Source organism: Centruroides sculpturatus, unplaced genomic scaffold, assembly GCF_000671375.1.
Source record: "Centruroides sculpturatus isolate CEXI.00-Female unplaced genomic scaffold, Cexi_2.0 scaffold746, whole genome shotgun sequence".
NCBI lineage: Eukaryota > Metazoa > Arthropoda > Arachnida > Scorpiones > Buthidae > Centruroides > Centruroides sculpturatus.
The window spans coordinates 337895-361718 of record NW_019384898.1 but is presented as its reverse complement, the minus strand read 5'-3'; the positions used below and the strand labels follow the sequence as shown (position 1 = coordinate 361718).

The following is a 23824-nucleotide window of genomic DNA, read 5'->3' as shown; positions in this document are numbered from 1 at the left end:
TAACACTTTGTGTTTGGTCATTTAAACTTGTAAGATTTAATTATATTTATATTTCTAGGAAATTTTAAAAACTTGATTTTTACTTCGTATTTAAATAGCATAGTGCAGTAAGTAAACAGTAGATTTTCCAGTAGGAAAACTTGAAATTAGCAATTTTTGTAATTGTAAGTATGCTGTTTTCTGTTGTCGATCTTGTTTATTAATTTTGCAATGTTTTACTTAATCTCGCTGTAAAGTAAGACTAATGTGTAATTATAAAATTATGACAGTTATTATTCAAAAATTTGTATAGATTTTATACAGATATTATACAGGTGAAACTTAATAAACTGTAGATTCTAGAATTATGTAAATAACTTGACCTCGAGAAATAATTTTTATAGTCCCTTGCCACTATTACTTGCTCTATTTTCCACCAAAATAATGATGCATAGAGTGAGATCATCGTCACCACACCCAAATTAACAATACTAGACTTTCTTTTTGAGGCTACATAATATACAGTAGAGCGTCATTTATCCGAAACGTCAGTTAACCGAAAGCATTCCAGTCGGCAAATTTAAATTTTCGCTAGTGCTCTGGCGTTGCAATCTTTGACTATATCTTGGGCTACTCCAATATTTTTTTTGTTGGTGTGTGTTTTAGCTGGCAGCACTGGCACTTTGATGTGGTATTTTTCTGAGGACTGTGTGTCCTGCTGAATCGAATCTTTTTAATAATAGATCAACTTCTAAAGTATATTTTTTTGGTTTTTATATTTTTCAATATAATTATATTGTTTGTAAAAAATAAAGAAATGATTTTTAATGATACAATAACCACAATTATTATTTTAAAAAGTTTGCGTTAGGCTTAACATTGACGAAAATTCAACGCGAAGTGACACGCAATAGAGAAAAATTTCAACATGGGATAGGTTAATCTATTTTTTCGTACATAATCGGTTATCCAAACAACCCGTCCCCAGTCCCCAATTGATTCGGATAAATGATGCTCTATTGTATATCCCTTAGATTATTATAGTTAAAACTTTTTTCTTTATATACTTAAGGTGTGTTTCTTCATCTGTTTAAGATTTTGCATATATAATTAGGTCACCCAAATGTGGGAAAACATTTTAAATTTCATATGGCTTATCAAAATTTATAGAATTTAATCTTTCAGCAATAATTTTTAATGGAATTTTGATCGAGCAATCGTACATAAATAATCGATGACTCAGTGCCTGAAAAATTCAATGATGTTATAATCATATTTTTGTTTTTGTAAAAAATTAAAGCAAGGCATTAGATATCGGTTTATAAGAGGGTGAAAACTGATCATGTGTATAAAAATTGTAATATATAGAATGAGAAAAAAATTCAAAAAAGATTTTATACTTAGATCTGATTCTGTTAAAATAGTTTTGCCAGAAATTAAACTAATTAGTTTAAAAGATTAATTTATGGAAAGTTTGAGTTCTGTAGGATGTGTGCACGTGTATGTGTATGTACAGTATGTATGAGAGATTAATTACAAGAAAAGGTTTCCAGCAAGACTTTCTTGTTTACCTAAAAGTTTTATTTATTAGTAAAACGATTTTGTAATATTTTTCATGTATTTGTTATACTTTCATGATGATTAATAAAAATTTTGTGGAAAATATTTGATGATTTTTCTTTTAAAGAAGGAAATGCCAGTTTAAAGATGATTTAAGAATTCTTAATTTATATATAACTAAGGCCCAGTCCTAAATTTTGGAACACTTTTTATAAAGTATTACAAATTGCAAGACAGGTAAGCAATTTTCATAATTTAAATCGTTTATAATGTAGAACAAATTACTAATAATTATAGTACATTCAAAAAGTTCCAGAACTGGTGCGGTATTGATATGAAAACATTTTAAACAAGAAATTGTTTGTGACGACATCACAATGCCAGACTGCAATTTTTAATCATTTTTAAATTTATTTTATTTAAAATATACAGGTATACCTCGCCTTACGTCAATAATTGGTCCCAGGAGAACGACTTAAATCGAAAAACGACGTAAGTCAAATTTACTTGTCTCCAAATCTACTTGTCACTAGGCTAAACCATAAATTGCCAATTCCGGTTCTGTATTTTATTTATTAATGCATTTTTAATAATGTGTGGTTAATAAGGATCTATTTTAAGCTTACAAACAAATAAATTTTAGTTTTTAATTAATTAATTAATATAGTACAAAAAAAAGTAATCTAAATTTACGAATGCATGTACTGTAAATACAGTACATACTTGTAAATGTATATATTTTAATATGATTTTATGTGCTTTTAAACATTTTTCTAGTGATATTATGACTTCAATATTTGTGGCAGACAGACGTAAAGTCGAATAAAATGACTTAAACTTAATTTTTATTTTTCCATATACTTTTTTGACAAACTATGTATAATCAGGAACGACGTAAGTCGAGGTATACCTGTATACTTTTCCTGTTAGCAACATTGTTGTGCCAGTCATTAACTCTTTCAGGGGAAAACATTTGAATTGAAATCACACAACTTCTGGTTTGCATTGGAAGTTTGTTTATTCCAGTCCAATACCAGAACTTTTTAAATGTGCAGATGGTGTTTAAATGAATTGCCTGCTTTGATACCATATGGAGTTTTCAACTTGACATTCTGTAGTGCATAAAATATTTTATTGTTTTGATATTCTGGATTTTTCTGTAGGAAATCTGCTTTTATATGAATGTTTTGTGTCAACAACTTAGCAAGGGAAATTTGTGAAAAGTTTAAGATTAGTCTATCTCATATATATTTCTCAAAATTAGTTTCTTCAGATTTCTTCAAGTTTCTGTCATCCTAGATAAATACAATATTATTTTAAGTGTTTTAGTAATTAAAAAAATAACTTCAATATTAGTTAGGCTTGCTATAAATTTCATAAGGAAGTCTTGGACACTCCAGACCGTGTGTATCATGTACAGAATAAATCAAAAGTGAAGATGTGTATTGTTTGTTGCAATTCTGACTTGCTGGTTGACTTGCATGCATGGGTTCTAAATTATTTTTAAGGAAAGTTGTAAAGTATAATTCTATAAAAAGTATATTAAAACAGTATATGATTGTGTTTGCCAATTGTTAAAGACATTATTTTTAGAAACAGTGTTGCATTACTGTTACTTTTATTATATTTTCTACTAAACCAGTGATGATAGCCAAACAATTGTAACTTAAAATTTTGTTCGGTACAATTTCTAACATAACAATTGTTGACACACAATGTAGATATGAATCCTGGATGTACACACTAATCCATAGAATACAGTAATATCCCAAACTTACGTGATAGGTAGGACCAAGCGATAACCGCATAAGTTGAATTCGCATAAGTCGGGGTATAATTTCGCAGTTTGTGTAAAATCCAAGTCGGATGTATGTAAGCTAATAAATGTTCTCGTTAATCTTATCTCATCTTTTGATTTGTTCACGGTTACAAAAAATCGCCATATATATCTACGGAGACTTGAAAGACTCTAACAAACACAGAAATAAATTGTAGCTATGTATTGATTCCGTGCGACACGTCCAAACATGTAAGCTGAACAATAGTGTGGGGGGAGTGAGTAATCAAGAGTTGCATGGTGCTCAAACAAAAGACGAATCAACAAGATTTGAAAATCGTATAACTCCGGGTTCGCGTAAGTCGAGGTATTACTGTACATTTCATTTTGTAAATTTAATTGAAGACATGATGGATGAAGGTGGTGTTAAAAATTGATCATCAATTCACTGAAAAATTTTGTGTAATTATATCCACAAAATAGTGCTGCAGAGAGTACTACAGTGTTGTTTAATTTCTGAAATCTTTGATGATGGTACACAAGAGAGTAATATATTGTACTTTCATCCATGCTAGCTAGTTGGATTTTGAATGATTGTAATGTAACATCTTTATATAATTGGGCTGCAATTTTCAATTGCAGACCTGTACATTCCACTGTCATCTATTTGACTGACTGTTTTTTGTTAATCTCGAGAATGGAGTTAGATGATTGGCATGACTCGATTGTTATCATGAGAAGTATGATGATAGGGACAAGACACCAGTAAAATGCACAGGGATAGGACTAACTATATACAAACTTCCAGTCTGGACTAAAAATTGCATTTTTTTTTAAAACAGAAGCCCAGCATTATGATGATCATTAAATAATTAGGTAGTAACAAAATAAAGTGTTTTAGTTACAAAATGAGCAATTTTACTTAAATTGATGACAAACTTTATTTCTTTAAACATTAAATGTCAAATCTTAATCTTGGTTTAGATCAGTGATGGGTCGAGTATATTTGTAGACTGGATTGTGTGTACCACTGATACAGATGGGAGATACTGTTAGTAAAACAGAAATTGATTTCCATGACAAATTTTTTATGCTCATAATATAATCCCAAATAGTTTGCAATCACCGAGAGATCAGAGTTTGTAATTGATACAGTAGAGCCTCGAAAACTCGGCACTCGATAACCTGGCACTCTGGATAACTCAGCCACACCCTGGCAGGGCAAAAAAATCCTTAGTTAATTTTCATTATAGACAGCTTTATAAAAGTATAAAAGCTCTCATAAGGTATTTTTCTGGGGTCTGTCTTATCAGGTAAATTACTGTACACAGTGTATTCATTAATTTTCATTTTCATGTAGTAAAGGCTCTATGCCAGGGGTGGCCAAAACGTGGCGCATTGGACAATTGCAAGTGGCGCTTCAGTTAGTTCTGAGCAAAATTGCCAGATTTGGCTTTTTTGCAATTAAGAATATTATATAGAAAAATTAATTTTTTATAGTCTGTGTTGGCAAGTTCATTTGTTGCACAATTCGTTATGGTCTATTTTACAGATAAAATGAGTATTCTCCACGTAGTAAATTACAATGTATGCATGTATTTTGAGTCTTGCGATCTTTATTTCCGATCAGTTTACAGGCGTGTAAATGGTTGAAAACATTTATTGTGATTAAAGTTATTCCAAGCTGATCTCGTTCTCGTTCTCAGTGCCAATAATTGTGGTGCAGAGTAATCTTCACCAAACAAGACTCTGGCAGCTATAGCACCATCATCAAGCAATGACCCTCTCGTACAGGAGATCATTGCTGACTATTGTAAATTGGTGCTTCAATAAACTGTCATAAGTTAATTCAACTGCGAAGTTATTCCCTTTTCTCCCCTAAGCGAAGCAGATTTATTCTTATCTCTATTTATCAACCCCTAACATTGAACGTAAGACTGTATAAAAAGTGTTCGATTTATATGGCGCATTTGAACTCGTCTGTCAAAAAATTGGCGCATGGTATGCAAAAGGTTGGCCACCCCTGCTCTATGCCTTCATAAAGGACGTACTTTTCCTTTGTTTAAGAGTATTTGGGCAGTTTATTCTCTGTTGTATTCTCAAGCAAACAATACATACAAGTACAGTACAATATTTTCTGAGGAAACACGCATACTTATCCTTTTTTAACCCCATTCCCGATAACCTGGCATTTTCACAAACTCGGCCACCCTTCGGTCCACATTAGGCCGAGTTTTTGAGGCTCTACTGTAATCCAAAATTACTCAAGGATAAATCCTTGCAATTTTTTTGAGTTTCCTGCTCTCCACTCTTGATGGGCAGAAATTGAAACCAGTCATTTATTTCTAAAGTAATTGAAAATATTCAATTAAGATTTTTTGATGTTTCTGAAACCAAAAGACTTTTGTTTTCAGTGCATTTTTATAATAGAAAAGTTACAAAGAAAAGATTTGATGTTTTTTTTTATTATAAACAATATTTCATATTACAATAATGTACATAATTCTATATGCAGATGCTCAAGTGCAGAATTTGAAATTTTGAAATAAATAAATTAAGTAGCACATTTATATTTGCAATGATTTGTGACTTGGTCCATGTGTTTGTGTTGAGCATTGTCTATCATACATTGTATAAACGTTGGTCGTAATTATGTACAAGTGTAATAAAAAAAAGAAAAAAAAAATTAAGATCCGATAATACAAAAATTTGTACATTTTTTGTTTTCAATGTTCAATGCCTTTCGTTAGTGATGTCTCTAACGTTATTCCAAATTCCGAGAGAGATTCTAATATTTGTACAAGAAAAGTCACTAGATTTGGATCTCTCAGAAACGACTGCTCTTCATACATACTAACAGTCACCGGAGTGGAGGCAATATGAAGTAACATCCGATGTAATAGATGATCTCTGTAATGACGATAAACTTAGAGTCATGACTTAATAATTATTATTATGTTGTAGATTACTCACCTGGCAGCCAGACAGATAAATAATTGAAACTTTCCGTCTTTCCCTACTGACGGAGAGGCCTTATCAATCTTTCCTATGAGTCGACAGTAAGATCTCATGACGACAATGTGTTCATGGCAGTTTGAGGTGACGGATCCGAGAATGACATTTTCGTCCTCGTGAAGACTGCTTTCAAAATAATTTCTAACTTTGACTATAATTTAAACAATTAAAAAAAGATTAGAAATAAATTTTATATTTTGCATTCAATTTTAAGATTATTTACCAAAAAAATCCCATAGATAAAGTTGTCTAAAAAATCTCGATGCACGGAAACCATACAAAAATACTTGTTCTAAACAATAGACGAGTCCTAGTTCACCACAGAGAAGAATAGTTAAACTTCCTCTCTAAAACAAAATAAAATATAATATTTCAACAATAGATATTGATGTAAGAAATTTTATAACTGTGCAAATGAAAGTTTAATCTGGTTCTAATTTGAAATTATTGTTATTCTGTAATGTAATTTATGATGATTTGTTTTATGTTTAGAAGCAAGCAAGTAAATTTTCTTTAAAGAAAAATATTTTGCGCTTAAGATAATTCATGAACTGAAGATTTTTCTCATTTTCTCTAATATCCAAATTAATTTTTTAAGTATGAAATAAAGTTATAGATGAGTCCAAGTAAACTCTAGCAAAGAATCATTTTTATTTTGATCTGTTTGCTATTATTTACTTCCAGTTTACTTTGCTTATGCCTTTCTACTCATCATCACAAACTAAGTAAGTAGTCATTCTTTAGCTGCATATTCTTATGGATAGACCAAACTTTGATAGTAGCACATACTATTATAAATATTTTCTGAAAGTGGACATGCTGTACTAATCATAAAATACAGTATGTCCATTTTCTGACTTTCAGAAAATACATTATACATCTCTGCAGAATTTTATGCTATATGATTTATTTGCATTTGCTTAATGCTATATAGTATGAGAATATTACCCCTAACAACACAATCACGGAATTTGTTTTTTACTTGTTTTGCAGTCATATAAAGTTTAATGACAGCTTTTGTTTCCTTAGACTTTGTTCTGAGATAACAAAGGATATTGAGATTTGCATATATTTCCGTATGTTCTTATTTGTTTAGATCAGTGGTTCCCAATTAGTGGTACGCGTACCCCTGGGGGTATGCGAAATTGCGTGAAGTGGTACGCGCGGCAATCTAAAATCGGTCAATTTAAAATTGAAATGCATAAGATGAAGCAATCAAAAAATAATGGATGGACCATCAAAAATTCAGCAATTTACAAAATGATGTTGAATGCACAAATTCGCTTATTTATAACTAAAAATAATCTCGAAATTTCATTTAAAAAAAATGCATTTGTGACAATGCCTAAATGAAATTCTTACGCAAGAACAAAAATTGTACAATTAACACAATTTGTGTTAATTGTACAATTATCATTATTATCATGTCAGCGAAGCGGCAATAAAATATTTACTGCCATTTTGCACAACGTACCTCTGCGAGAGCGGATTTTCGGCCATGACAAACATGAAAACTAAACATCGTAACCGACTTCAACTCGAAGATGACTCGAGACTAAAGCTGATCAAAAAGCAACCAGATTTTGCAAAGTTGTGCAAAGAAAATCGTGCACATTTGTAACATCAAAATTAAATAACCTTATGTTATTTTCGTTATTATTAAAATTGTATTTTAAAGGTAATAAATGTAAAAAAAAAACTTATTCTATTTATCACTAGCTGTCTACCTACAGCTTCGCACCGCATTATATGGAATTTTCTTGTGGGAGTAAGATATTTTCTCGCAGTAAAATGTAGCCCATGTTCATCTCCAACATGTAAGCTATCTCTGTGCCAAATTTTATTAAAACCTGTTCAGTGGTTTAGACATGAAAAGGTGACAGACAGACATAATTACCTTCAAATTTATAATATTAGTATGGCTTAATATGAATTTCTGCTATAAGGGGTATGCGAGTTTGAGCTTTCTCTTAAAGTGGTACGCAGGAAAAACTAATTGGGAACCACTGGTTTAGATCAATGTTTACTTAATGTTTACTTTTTTCATAAAAAAATGGGTTCAGAACCTTATAATTTTTTCTTTTTTATATATATAAAAATCTACAACCTTTAAGAAAATGGGTGGTTTTTAGAAATACAGTTGACCCCCCCTATAACACGGTAGATACATTCCGTTCTTTATGAAATTAATGTTTTACGAGTCCTTAAATACATGAGCCAATCACAGCCTGGTACGTATGAAGTTTACGGACTACGGCTGTTTGAAAGGTTTTCTTCCATAAAATTAATCGATTCTAGACTAATTTGACTGAACATTTCCAAAACACGTATAATTTTTTTGGGAATAATCCATATAAACTATGCTATAAACAAAAAATTGTAGGATTACTTATCGAGTGTGCACCGTTCGACGACACCATTGCTTAGGCTTGTTTTCGTCGTGGAGCGGTGCATCAAACGGGTGTGCGTGTTTCCTGATACATTATTTTTCTGCAAAAAATTTGCTGAACTTTGGAGACATCATTAATATAAATATAATTTTTATGGCCTTTAAATAATAAATGGTTTTTAGTAGGTCTGCTGCTCGTTTAAACTCAACGGTTTGTGCAATATCCACTATTGGTCTAGATTCGACCAATCCTGTTGCAACACGAGTCGGTGATGACGTTTTACCGAATTATATGAGTCTCTTTTAGCGTGTTTATATGAATATGGTCGCAATTTTTACGCTGTTATATACGAATACAAATTATATGAACCCGTTTTATACGGGGTCTACTGTAAAGTATTAAAAAATTGTGTTATCATTTATTTAATAATTTCCTTTTATAAGTGGAGTTTAAAAGATGATGATAGAAAAAATTAATATCATCACTCACATTGACAATTACTGTGCATCCTGTATACTGTTAAGTCCTAAGATATCCAAATAACTTTTGAACAAAGATATCTAGAGGTACTGGTTACAGTAAAGTGCTCCTAGCTGTAAAATTTGGAAGTTAGCGCTCCTATCTTGGAAACTGAAAGACCCAGGAAAGAATTAATGAAGAAGTTTCAGAGCATCATTGAATTAGTCAAAAAAAATTATTCCACAGAAACGGATGATGCCATCATTTGCATGTAAGCAGCAATATATGCAAGCTCTTTCATATGCAAAAGATGGCTGTGACATAACAAAATTCAGGTATGACAATGTGCAAATGATTGAAGAGTATTATCTGATCAAGACTAGATCAACAAAAAAATCATGGTAAGCTATACAAATAAAGATACTGCAAGATGCTGTATGACAGATGCAAAGCAGTGTGCATTAACATTTCCTATTTTCCTACATCCAACTGTGTGGACCATTTGTCAAGCTGTTCAATGATTAAGAAAGAGATGCTGTATTACAACTCATTCTCAAAGGGTCCAACCCAACAGCATAATTACATTTATGCAGCTCAGTCTTCTATTTGCACTATCTGTTTTTGTGAAATGTCATTTGTTCCCAATTTGGTAATGCTCTTTCACTTTCTCATTTACTTTTTTCCTGTATCTCTCGTAGTTTCTAAGATAGGAGTGCTAACTTTCAAATTTTAGTGCAAGGGGAACATAGCCACTTTAACATAATACCAGACTATCTCACTTCCATAACTGTAGATATCTTTGTTCTAAAGTTATATGGGTGGAGATACTTCCTACTGTTGCCGATGTTGGTGCATTTTTTACAGAGTTTGGTAATGAGTGAAGAAAAATTAACTAGTGATTTTATTAGAACAACTAGTATATAGATATATTTCTGTCTTAGAACTTTATTTCACTCAAAGAGAAAATTTCAGCATTTCATTGTAGTACCAAGACTTTTTGATCTTCATTATCTAAAAGAACTAAATATTTCAGGCGAGTATACCTCTCAGAACTTTTTAAAGCAATTAAAGCATATTAGTTTAATTTAAGCTTTCAATCAAAAAGAAACTAGTGTCTGAGATAGGTGTCAAAGCAAAAAATTAGATTATTTAAATCAGAAAATAGAGTTGCCAGATTAGAAAATTGTAAAAATAACTCTAAACATTGAATGTTGGTGATTTTAAAGAATAAATTAGATCAAGTTGAAGGTAGATCAGAATCACTAGATAGAGGAGGAGAAAGAATGCAATAATTGCAAATATTGTGATAAATGACAAAGAAGTGTTAAGAGTGTATAGATTAAATTATTTTAAAGATTCTTTTAGAATTGACCAGGGCTGTGGAGTCGCATAAAAATCTACTGACTCCGACTCGAGACGGACTTGTTACCGAAAGAGACAAGGAAATTCTGATGTCATCACGTGACCTCATAATAAAATATTCAATAAATAGAGTTCTAATAAAGATAGAATGTAGAAACTTTTTATTCCAAAGCTAAAAGACTCCTCTAAGTAATATATAAATATGTATTTGATAACTTTTACTTTTCCGGCTGTTATATATAACAGAGGGAAGGTGTAGCGATCGGTCAAAAAAAATTATCCTTCCCAAATTTTTACATTTTTGGACTCAGGACACCTTGAAATTTCAAGATATGCAAAAGATTCGAGGTTTTTTCTGTATGTGTGTATGTTAGACTGTGTGGGAGGGCATGATTTCGTTCACTCTGTTTGAAGCCTAATAATTTCTGTGGTTAGAATGGTTGGAGTCGGATGGTTTAACACAGAAGTTAATTATTAAGTGTCAAAGTGGTTGAACTAAATTGTTTCCCCATATACGTTCTAACATCTTAACAGGTTTTACTATTATGAAATGACAAAAAGTTTACTTTGAGGGTAGAGACAAATTTTATTTTTTTTAAATTTTGTACGCTAATAATGAGTAAAATATTCATTGAGAGATATGACACATGATCACTTTTATATCTTCACTCTATCGACCTTTAATTAAGAACCAAAATTTAATAGTATTAATGCCCCTTTATACGCAAGCCACAGTGCCACATTTCGTTTCTTAAACTTTACCCATTCTGAGATATTGTTTAATATTGTGAGATCCAAATAGTCCCTGGGTCTAAATCATAATTTAAAAATAAAGTTAAATTTTTTAGAAAAATATTCTTTCGTTTTGGTGAGAAAATAACGGTTTCCTAGCGTGGGAAAACAGATAACAGAGCCACTTCCTTTGACGGAAGTATGAGCATCCTTTGTTTTACCCTTATCTGTTAAAACTCTCGCCACGATGGGAATTAACGACCCCTCATTTCTTCCCCTTTTCATCCATTCACATGGGGGAAGAACAGTATGATAATTGGTTGCTAATGGAGAGATATAGTCAGAATTTGGCAGAATTCGGGGAGTTTGTCAATAGATCCCAGATGAGGAAGACGAAATCCATACAAGCTCCATAAGGCCAACGCCCATAGTCGTATCATATCGAGTGGATAATGAGTTAGAAACATAGAAGATTATTTTAATATCGAGAATATCAATGCCTCTCCATGAATAGGAGTATGAGAACCTTATAACTGAAGGTATATTCGACTAATACAAGTACAGAAGAAGTCAACTAAACAGGTTGTATGTTTATTAATGAATTGTGAGCTCTCTCTCTCAATATTGTATAAGTTAAGAGTATCCGTTTCTCTGTAGAAATATGTATTTAACCATTCGTTTAATTTTATTTTGTATTAATTTGTTTATTTTAGTTTATTAAATGTTTTTCCTTATTTATCGTTAAAGAAATGTCTCGTGTTAACTCTCTGAATCAAATCCATATCATATCGAATTGCGTGTTAATCTGCGAATACAAATTTGATTAACTGGTGTCAGGTCCCTGATGTTGGAACTAGTGTTTCTCAAACGGGATTCCGGGAGTTTTTTTAACCCGGGAAATATCCCGGAAAATCCCGCAAATTTCTTAAAAATTCACTTTTTTTCTTATTTTGTTTTAAGATTAAGAAATTTTGCAAATAAAAAGCATAATTATCTCATTCACTGTCAGAATACATTTGTATTTATTAATTTTAAACCTACCTATTAGTTTTTTTTTTAAATTTTTGCTCGTTATGGCATGTTACAAATGGTCAATAATCAATACGTAGCTTATTTGTGGCAGGACTCTGAAAATTCTTTACTTGTCAAAACCTGTAATATATGGAATAATTGTGCTTACGCTGTCTTAATTCTTAACCATGCCCAGTAGCTTCAATAAATGCGTAACGCCAGATAGTGCAAAATGGGCAAAGATACAAACAAGTATAAAGCCTGCAAGAATGAAGTTTTTCTTCATAAACCTGGTTATTAAAGCCGAACGAATTGCCGAATTATCGAGCTATAAGCTTGATGCCGCTATTAAAGCAGCCGAGGTAGACAAATCAAAAATACTAGAGAGCAAAAGAAGTACTACAATCTCGAAATCTTCCAGGCTACAGGTGAAAAAACACATAATATCTGTCTTCTCTTAAATGCATTAAACACGATTCCAATCACATCAATTGAATCGGAAAGGGCATTCTCGGTAGCAAGACTTTTCATTACTAAAATAAGAATTAGAGTGAGTGATCGGAGTATTGATCATCTTTGCTTTTTAAAATCTTATAAAAGTTTACAATATTTTGTATTATATTTTATTTAAAAAACGAAAATTACCTTCTAAGTTATAAGTTTGATCTAAGTTCAATTTTTAATTTTTAACTCAATTCAAAGCATTTTTGTTGTTGTTGTTGTTGTTGTTGTTGTTGTTGTATGCAGTTTCTAGCAAACTTTAATAAATTTTTTTCTATTTGTGAAAATTTCTACGTAATTCAAAGGTAATTTTTATTATATATCTTACACAGCATTATTAATATGATTTTGGATGATACAGAACTTTAAAATTACTTTAAAAAATGAAAAATAATTATATCATTTAATTTCAAGATATTTTGTATACCTTAAAAATAATTGATTCTATCCCGGGATCCCGGGAAACAGTTCACTTTTATCCCGGAATCCCGGGACAAGCAAAAGACCGGGAAATGAGAAACCCTAGTTGGAACTGAGGATCTCACAATTCTTCATTCCGCTTTGAATATTTAACTGTAAGTCCCTCCGCCCTCGATTTTCCTGAATTTAGGAAAAGCCATTCTTTTGGATGACCGAGAAGACTCACCGACTAGCTGCCGATTAAGTGGTATTAACTATCCTAACAGAGTAGTACCCCCGGCTGATCTCACAATATCTCAGAACATAAAATAAAGAAGTTAAACAAATTAGACGCCAACACACACACGCACGGGAATTTTTCCCCTGTTATTGACTTTTTGAGGGGTTCAAGGGGTTTTGAGGGATTTGCAAAAAAAACCTGGAGGGTCAAATTTGACATGATTCCAATACTTTTCAATTTTATATACATAAGAAGTTGGGAAGTAAAAAGGAGTCGGAGTTGGCGGATTTTTTGATGACTCTGACTCCGGCTAAAATACCAAAACTCCATGACTCCAACTCTGAAGCCCTGGAATTGACAGACATATTGATTGGAATACTTGATTCTATTTTTAAGATTAATAATTTGATATTGGTGAAACTAACTGATGAAAATTATATATAGAACAAAAAATGCAAAATTGGATATTTTAAGTTAAATTTTGAGATGATCTTTCACCTAAAAAACAAGAGATTGAAAAGATTTTTTTTTATCTTTTCTTGCATTAATTAGCTTGGGAATCAGTGTTTTTTTATGATTAATTAATAATTAAAGATAAATGTGATGGAGATAGGAATGTGGTTCATGAAACAAATGTAGCAAAACAGTCTATTTATGAAGGAAAAGGTTTAGTTGGAATGTCACAGAATTCTTTTTTAAAGGAAACTTAAGTGCTGTCTTGTATAAGGATCAAAAATTTAAAAAGTGTAGGGTATTTAAATTAATTTTGAATATTCAGAAAAAATGATAATGGCACTTTTCTTGTTTGGAATATAAATAGTAGAAAAATATTTATAGTTTATTATAGATATTCTGTTTCTAGGAAACATGGCTGGCTGAAAAAGCAAAATTTTTTTTACCTCAGGTTTAAATCATTGAGAGATAAGCCATATACTACTATTATGATATAGAATTGGAAACGCAAAGGTTGATTGTTGCTACTAATTGATTGATAAACAGATAAGAGTAATAATAATGAATAAAAATATTTTGTTGGCAAGTTGGAGAGAAATCCTGTTTGTTTTTGTCTGTGTTGCCACAAATCTGTATATCTGAATATTTAGTGATATATTACCTGTTACTGAAGAGTCTAGGGCAGGCATGGCCAACACACGGCCCGTCTAATGAATTTATGTGGCCTGTGATTAATCTTTCAATATTAGCTACTCAAGTCCGAATAGCTCGACAAAAAATTCTGACGCCTAAAAAAAAAAAAGGGGTTAACAACTCACTGTGCATTCAGAGTTAACACTCCATTACAAATGTCTTAAGCACAGCATAGAATGTTAATAATAATGCATGATAATGTGAAAAATGTATCTGTAATCTCTATGTACAATTTAGTCTGTACAGGGTGACACTACAATGAGATCTCACACTACCTCAAAATCTTCCTAGGGCAGCCTCTGGTTTGGCCCATGAAAAAAGTTTTCTTTCCAATTCGGCCCAGGGGCAAAAACTGTTGGCCATCCCTGGTCTAGGGCAACATGTTTATTTTTAAACATTGATTTTAATAGTAGTTCAGGAACTTCTAATGTATATGACTGAATATTATGAAAGCAGAATGTCAGAGGATGTGAAGACTAACAATATAGGAACTCAGTTATTAAAACTGTGTATTGATAATGGTTTGTGCTTAACAAATAGCAGAACAAGAGGAAATGCTACTAGGAAACTGACACTTGTCACATTTAGGACAAAGTGTTATTGATTGATTATGTTTATCAATATCAATGCAGAGGAATTGCAAATGGAAGCAGATCATATGTCATTAATGTTCTAGGCTTATTGTGAGGAATGTTGGGATAAAAATGACTTGATGAGATTTCATTTTTCTTGCAGAAGATTAAAATGAAATGATAGTATGGATTTGATTAGTTATGCTGAAGAGCTAAAAGAACTAATTAAAATTGTTCAATTTACCATCTATAGATATTCTATATATTTACTTACATACTGTATGTGTACTGTTTATGGTTTCTCATTTCCTGGTCCTTTACTTGTTCTGGGATTTCGAGAAAACCATATCCCAGGAAACATCACTTTTAATTATTTTTCATTTTTTAAGTAATTTAATATATTCTGCAACCTCCAAAATAATAATAATAATGCTGTGTAAAATATGTAATACCTTTGAATTACATAGAAATTTTCACAAATAGAAAAAATTTATTAGTTTGTTGGAAACTGCTTACAAAAGAAAGAAAAAAAAAACTTAGATCAAACTTCTAACTTAGAAGGTAATTTTTGATTTTTAAAAACACAATAATATAAAAATTTACAATAATATTTTGTAAAATTTTAAAAAGCAAAGATGGTCAATACTATGATCACTCAATCTGGTCCTTAGTAGCAGAACTTTTCATTACTAAAATGAGAATGCCCTTTCTGATTCAATTGATGTGGGTGTTCATGTGGAATTGTCTTAACATCTGTCTTCTCTTAAATGCATTATGTTTTTTTTTTCCACCTGTAGTCTCAAAGATTTCTAATTTGTTTTTGAGATGCATTGCAGTACTTCTTTTGCTGCCTAGTATTCTTGATTTGTCTACCTCGTCTGCTTTAATAGAGATATCAAGCTTTTAGCCCAATAATTTGGCAGTTTGTTTGGCTTTAATGATCAGGTTTATGAAGAAAAACTTCATACTTGCATACTTAATTAATACTCATTTGTATCCTTGTCCAATTTGCACAATCTGGTATAATGCAGTTATTGAAACTACTGGGCATGGTTAAAAATGAAGACAGCACCAGTGCAATTATTCAAGATAATACAGGTTCTGACAAGTAAAGAATTTTCAGAGTCCTGCCATAAGTAGGCTACATATTGATTATTAACAATCTGTGATATTCCATAACAAGTAAAAATTTAAAAAACTAATAAGACTTAAAATTAATAAATACAAATGTATTCTGACAGTTTATGAGTTAATTATACTTTCTATTTGCAAAATTTCCTCAACCTTAACACAAAATAGGAAAAAAACAAACTTTTAAGAAATTTACAGGATTTTTCATGTTAAAAAACAGCTGGAATCCCATTAGAGAAACCTTAATACTGTACAAGACCATCTTAGAAACTGTCGATAATATAATTTTGACTATAAATGTGTAAAAAATAAAAATTTGAGAATGTGGAGAAGGAACCACATCAATGAAAATTTAATGATATTACAAAGAACTGTGTAAAGAGAAAAAGTGCTAAGTTTCTTATAAAATTGAACCTTCCAAAGTTTGACAAATTTCTAGTATGACTATGCTCAGAGAAAATAGTAAGCATTTTATATACTCCATATAAGCACTGTAAGATATGATTACTAGTTATATAAAATCATTTTGAAAATTTACTGAATGGATTGGATTATGGCATATCACAGGGGTGGCCAACAGTTTTTGCCCCCGGGCCGAATTGGAAAGAAAACTTTTTTCATGGGCCAAACCAGAGGCTGCCCTAGGAAGATTATGAGGTGGTGCGAGATCTCATTGTGGTGTCACCCCATAGAGACTAAATTCTACATAGAGATTACAGATACATTTTTCACATTATCATGCTTTATCAACATTCTACGCGGTACTTAAGAGATTTGTAATGAAGAGTTAATTCTAAACGCACAGTGAGTTGTTGACTTTTTCTTTTAGGCATCAGAATTTTTCATCAGGCTATTCAGACTTGAATAGCTAATATTGAAAGATTGATCGTAGGCGTCATAAATTCATTAGACGGCCGAATCCGGCCCGTATGTTTGCCATCCTGGCATATCACCAAATCTTGACTTAAAACCAACTAAAACATATTTGAAATGTGGCAAATCTTCTGGTTTGCCAGGGAGAAGCAATGGATGAAGCTACAAACAATTTTTATGACAATCTTTGGACAAATAACCATTAGAGTGGAAAACATCATGGATAGTGCAGATTTTTAAGAGAGGATCCAAAGAATCCTTCTAATTATAGAGGGATTATAATACTGTCTACAATAAGTAAAATTTTTGTTAATCTATTTTATCTGAATTACAATCTGGATTTCATAAGACTTTTCTCTACAACTGATCATCTTGTGTATAGAAAATTGTGTAAAAACATGGAAAATTATATGCTGTTTTTTTAAAATGCCTTTTACATTTCATATGGTTCCTCAAAATGAGTTGTGGATGTACCTGATAAAATTTGGTATTGGTAACAAAATGTTAATAGTGTTAAATATACTATACTATACTTATGATAGTACAGTAGATTTTAACATTAACATTAGTGTACTATTGAGGGTAAAATAGACCTAAAATTCAAATGTACAAGAGGAACTCATCAGGGCTATATTCTGAGCCCAGTTCTTTTTGCCTTTAAGAGATGCACTAAATAAAGCACAAGATTTTTATGGTATTCAATTAATAAATCCAGTGATAAAATGTTTGTTGTATGCAGATGATAACATTGTTTTGGCAAATTCAGCTAGTGAATTATAGAAAGGTATCAATATTGTAGCTCAGATTTAAAAGAAAAGCTTTTAGTTTATTTTTTTACATCTTTATCACTTGGTCTCTCCAGCATTAGTCTTTAAAAATAGAGGTACTTGTTCTAAGAAAGAAAAGTGAAAAGTATCATAAATATTTAGGTATGACGTTAAGATTTAATAGCAAGTCTATAAGCTACTTCTAATATAGTGTGTGTCAAATTGTAAACAGTGTTATATCAAGCAAATCCAAGATTTCTATATACTCATATATGAAGATATTTGACACACTGGTCAGATATGAGATGTTAACAATAAATATTTCATTTGGATATCTATAAAGTTTGTTTTAGGACAGAGATCTATGTAGCTATGTTGTAGTATAGGAAATAGGAAAAGTAACTTTAACTTTTGTTTTCAAAGTAGTACTAAATTATTATTCATTCTTAATAATTTGGAGTAATAAGTGGATTCTGGAATTACTTTGAAGGAGATTAAAAAAGACAGTTTTTATACTCCCCAGAGTTAAAACCTGGTGGAAAATACTGACTACAAGTGTAATGGATTAGCCAGTTCTTTTTTAAACAGAAATTGGTGAAGGTACTTGGCTAATATAACATTCCCATAATGTTGCAGCGTATGATAAAGTAGAGGTGCAACTTTTCGGTGCAAAAAATTCTAGGATTATGTCTTTTTTGGGTGAAATTAAATCAATAATTGATAAACATAAAATGGCTATAATTTGGTTAAATAACATCTCTAGAAAACGATTCAAGGGTTGTCTTTTGTGCAATTGTAATTACATATTTTCATATACACAATTATATCTGTTCAAAGATTGTAATTTTCTTCAGGTTTGGAGAAATTCAATTAAGTTACTGATGATGATGAATATAAATTTAAGTTAAAGGCTGAAAATAATGGCAATTGTATTATAAGCTTAATAATTAAATTATTTTGTATAAAAGTTGATTGTTAGTTACAAGGGGTATCACACTAAGATAAAATGTTATAATAAAGACATGAAAAACTGAAATTATTTGGGAGACTTAGGATTTTACTATGCATCCTTTATAATTAAGTATAGTGGCAAAATTTTTTCAAAGTAAGAAAAATCATATTTATAATCCACTTACTTCTTTCTCTGGTTTATAATAAAATTTAACAATATTATTAACAGCATCTCCAAGCATCTGTTGAATTTCTGGAACAGTTAGTTCTGAAAAATGTTTGTTGTTATAAAATCATCTGTTTGTAAACCTTATAATTATGACAATATAACTCACTTGGTTGACTTGGTCTTCGAGGAACACTTGGTGAACAACATCTAGGTGGTGTTCTGCAAGTTTCCATTAATTCTAAATGATAAAAATGAAATTTAAGTCATGCTTAATTTTCTGATGTAAATTTTTATTTCTTTGTATAGTCATTTTTTCTTTTAACTAATAGTTCTAAAGATTAATTGATTAATATGAGGCTAGCAACTATAAACTATTTAGCTGAATTGTATACATCTCATAAGCTCAATTATATTCTTGAAAATGACCAAATCATGCATCAGCATATTGTAGGATAAAAGAGCATTTAATAAATGAATTTATTTATCAGAATTACACGGTAATTTTGACATTTTAGAACTTCAGCTTATATAAATTCAAAAATGGAACAGTGTTTTTAAAAATAAATTGAAATTACAAATCAGGATCACACTTGTATATAGTGGTTGCAAATAATCTAAAGAATCCTAGATCTATCTAAATAATGGCTCAAAAGAACTTATAATTTAAAAAAACTACAAATTTTTAATTTTGGATTTGGAACTGTACAAAAACAATGCTGTTGATTTGGGTTGACCTAAAATAAACAAACAAACAATCTTTTAATATGGTTTTAATTTTAATATTTGTCCTTATACCTTGCATTGCCCAGTTTAAAAAATAATATCTGCTAATGTCATATAAGCATCAGTGAAGGTAAAAGAAAATGGTATGTTTGTGAAAGATACTGGTGCAATATCAATCACTGATCATAAAAATAACTAAGTTATTTTGTTATTAAAATTTACTAAGCTGTTAATGATGGCCACCATAAAATGACCATACTGGTTATTTGGAACAATATAGTTTGTTAAACACTAATATACTTCAGTTATCTCACTTATTAAATTTCTTACTGAACTTTTATATATATATATTATATATTAAGATTTTTAGATATGGAAGAGTTTNATATATATATATATATATATATTGTAAAATCTTCCATATCTAAAAATCTTAATTTGTATTTTAAATTTTTGTACTTTTTATAACCTTGAAACAATTTCATAAGCTGAAAATCCAATATTGACCTAAAAAATGTTACTTAATAAATATTCTTTGATTATCAAAATCTAGTAGTATATATTTAGCTTCCATTCTCAATTAGACCAAAAGTGGCCATAATCATAGAAGGGTTGCTAGCTTGAATAAAGAATAAAAAACAATATCCTGAATTACAAAATATTGTTTCTTGTTTCCCGTATTCAACCTAGATTCTTCATGATTAAGCTGATAATTTATTGCATGGCCTCTCAACAAATAGTTCTAAAGAAAACTATTTATGATAAAGAAAGAAAAGTGTTACTCAAACATCCTTTGACAATCAGTGAACAATAGATTACAAAAAATAAAATATCTAACATTACCTTCAGCATCTACATCTCCTGGAACAATTTCCCCAACTAGAAGACGTTCTGTGCTTCCATCATCGACACCCTTACCTAACCATCTTCCACATGGAAATCTATAAAAAGATTGTTTTTAAATATTTTAAAAGCTTATAATTAATCCATCTCTAACAATTTATTAGAGTCGTTTTATAATAAAAAAAATCAATTAAAACATATCAGTTACTTACTTATAGGTATGACCTGTCACTTCATTCCGTACCAAAACATTTTCAACCATCCATTTTGGATAAATACCAGTGTTATCATGCCCAATTCTTAAAGTTGTTAATATACCAAGATTCTTTTCCTAAGCAACAATAAACAAATTATATAAATTAGCATCCTCTATTCATAGTTTTTTCTTGTGAGAAAATGTTCACATAAATGACAGAATAAACTTACTTGTGAAACAATTTCTAATGTTTGTCTTGGTAAATTAATAATTCCTGTTTCTCCTAATGTGCCAGATAGCATGATCCACACATTTGCAGAAGTGGTAGACGCATTCAATTTACGACTTGGAAATATCACAATGCGATATGGCATTACTATGTTATAAATATACGCATATAATATACATCATACAATTATTGATTGTATTGATTGTATAAAATATTGCAAACTTACTAGTTGACGTAAATGTGTTTGTAAAACAACGATAATCAACTGCATTTAATGTTAACAAGTGGTATAAAAATTGCTCTTTTTCATCATCACAGCGAAGAAAGGCATAGCGTTTGTACAAACTCCTTAATAATTTAATTAGAAATAAGTTAATAAATTTATTTTTAAATTTGCTTCTATGCATACACAAAAATTTTATGTACCTGAGTACTTCTTGATTACTTAATAACTTCTTCAAGTGCTTAGAGAGTAATTTCTTCTCTAATGCTAGTCTCACCCATGCTCTCGCATAACCAATGTCTGTTTTCATTTCAGTCATTGTCTGGACATTTCTTGAAAAAATAATAATTACATTTTACTTTTTATTCATGATAAATTAAAACATAATAATATTTTTAGATATTAGTTACTTGACATCATATATTAAAGAAATAGGCATTGGTCTTAAAACTGGAAGATCTGGAGTTTTCTTTGTTTTTTTGTCCCAAGACTCCTTTCGACTATTTGACGATTCACCCTCTAATGCAAGAGTCGATATATCTGCAATAAACTAACTAATTAAGGCCAAACTAACTCAATTTATATTAAATTACTTCATAAACTTTCAATTAAATATATTTAAAATGTCATTTGAGATATTGATTATTATTAAAAGCAATATAAATCTTTGACATAACTGGAAAATTTATAATTTTCATTAAAGAAATTACTCTCTTAATAAAAAAAAATTGATTAATTTATCAAGAATTTTACTACACAAATACTTTTTATTAGTTAAACAGAAAATTAAGTTAAAATTAACTACAAACTGATACTTTTTCCTTTTCATAACTTTAATCATATAAAAGAAAATACAAGTAAATTAAAACATTTGATTAAATTTTTTCAATATGAAAGAATTAAGCTAATAAACAGGAAAAAGAAATTGCTTCCATCATATTTTATTTTCTCTTAATAATTCACTTGGCAACATTTTGTGATCAGATATTTTTGATTTTTTTTCTCACAGCTACACAGAAAAATTAACAATAATTATATTATTTGCCATCTAAATGAGCCATGATTTTTAAGTAGACAATTATTCTTAAAAATTCAACATAAAAAAAATTGACAAGTAAAATAGTCTGATTAAGACTGTAGTAACAATTTATATTCAAGTATTTTAATCACATAAAATTTCTGTCTTTCACAGTTTTTATAGTAATAAGAGCAGCATCAAGTTATGAGCAATTCTGCTTGTAAAGTCTTACATCCTTCTGTCTTTATATTTCTCTGAAGATTTGTATTTATATTGTTTCTAATACAAATTTTAACATATATATGAAAATATATACAACAATATTATATATATATATATAACTATATTATTAATTTTATTAATTCACACTTCTAAACTTTAATAAATACTTTGGAATAGTAAATATAACATTAATTGAGCAAAATCTCCCTGCCTAACTTAGATTTTAGTTTAATGAAATGCAAGAGAGTTCATTAACAAATTTAATTAATCTGACAGTTGAGTTTGTTAGAAAACAATGTAGTAAGGGGCTTTCTTTTATCACAATGAAAAAGTTTTTAAAGAAAACTTTGTTTTCCTTATTAGACAGAATGCAACAATTCTTTTTTAATGTTTCTAGAATTCAATTTTTCCTTTTAAATGTTATATCCTGTTCTAAATTCTTGTTAAATAGCCTCTAGACATTAAGCAGAATTGCTTCTCAATTTCATACAATACAGATACATAGCCAAACAATTGCCTTAAATACTCAATTGTTTGGCTACGTATATATATATATATATATAGGACTTCAGCTTGTTTAATATACTGTATTCATATAACATATATGAAGGATAATTTCAATTGAATTTTGGCATTGTTCATTAATATTTTTTCTTGTTATAATTGGATACAATATCCTGCATCATCATTCTAATAATTATAAACTGAATCAGTTGGAATCTGTAATATATTTGGTAATAAAATTTAGATTTAAAATTATTATATACTTTACACACAACTGACTATTCAGTAAAACTGATAATTTCTTTAACTTTGTAAGAAAATATAAAGCATCAAAAAATTTCTAAAAATATTCTAACTTATTAAAATATTACTGATAGGTAAGTTAGATATCAACTGATTTTTTTCTTTTTCCTATTTATTAAATTATTATTTAACAATAGTAAACAGTTTTACAGAATACAGAAAATAATTCAAAGAAAAATTTAATAGTATGTTTAAAATTAATCTAGAAAACCAATTAAGAAAAATCTACTTTAAATATGCTAAAAATACATTAAAAACTAATCATCATCATTAATTTTTCTTTGTATTAAAACATATAAATCTATGGGTATCACACAAAGAATTCTTCATATGTTATCCACAAAAAAGGATTTTTTTTTGTGCACATATTCCAGCATGAAAAAGACATTAATAAAAATTCAACATCTTAATGACTTTTTATAGTAACTACATCATGTAGAATGATTTTTAAAAGTTATTATATACATTTAGAATTGGATATTTTATTAGTTTTTTATTCTATAATAAAACTTAAAAATAACATGCAAG

General features: G+C 29.8%; 1 protein-coding gene across 5 annotated transcripts in view; it reads right to left on the bottom strand.

Moving 5' to 3' along the window:
- Positions 1-5748: 5748 nt before the first annotated feature.
- LOC111631439 (DENN domain-containing protein 5A-like) overlaps positions 5749-23824 on the bottom strand; it is a 62691-nt gene continuing 44615 nt past the window's right edge. For 4 of the 5 annotated variants that reach the window (XM_023375687.1, XM_023375685.1, XM_023375688.1 and 1 more), the window contains 11 exons: positions 21660-21789; positions 21453-21581; positions 21253-21374; positions 21028-21173; positions 20814-20932; positions 20602-20699; positions 19202-19273; positions 19052-19134; positions 6555-6678; positions 6290-6482; positions 5749-6226 (listed from right to left, as the gene is read on the bottom strand). In XM_023375687.1, coding sequence (XP_023231455.1) covers positions 6043-6226; positions 6290-6482; positions 6555-6678; positions 19052-19134; positions 19202-19273; positions 20602-20699; positions 20814-20932; positions 21028-21173; positions 21253-21374; positions 21453-21581; positions 21660-21789 — 1400 coding nt within the window. In that variant the 3' untranslated portion in view covers positions 5749-6042. The remainder of the gene's footprint in view (positions 6227-6289; positions 6483-6554; positions 6679-19051; positions 19135-19201; positions 19274-20601; positions 20700-20813; positions 20933-21027; positions 21174-21252; positions 21375-21452; positions 21582-21659; positions 21790-23824) is intronic. The other variant, XM_023375686.1, reaches the window with a different exon arrangement.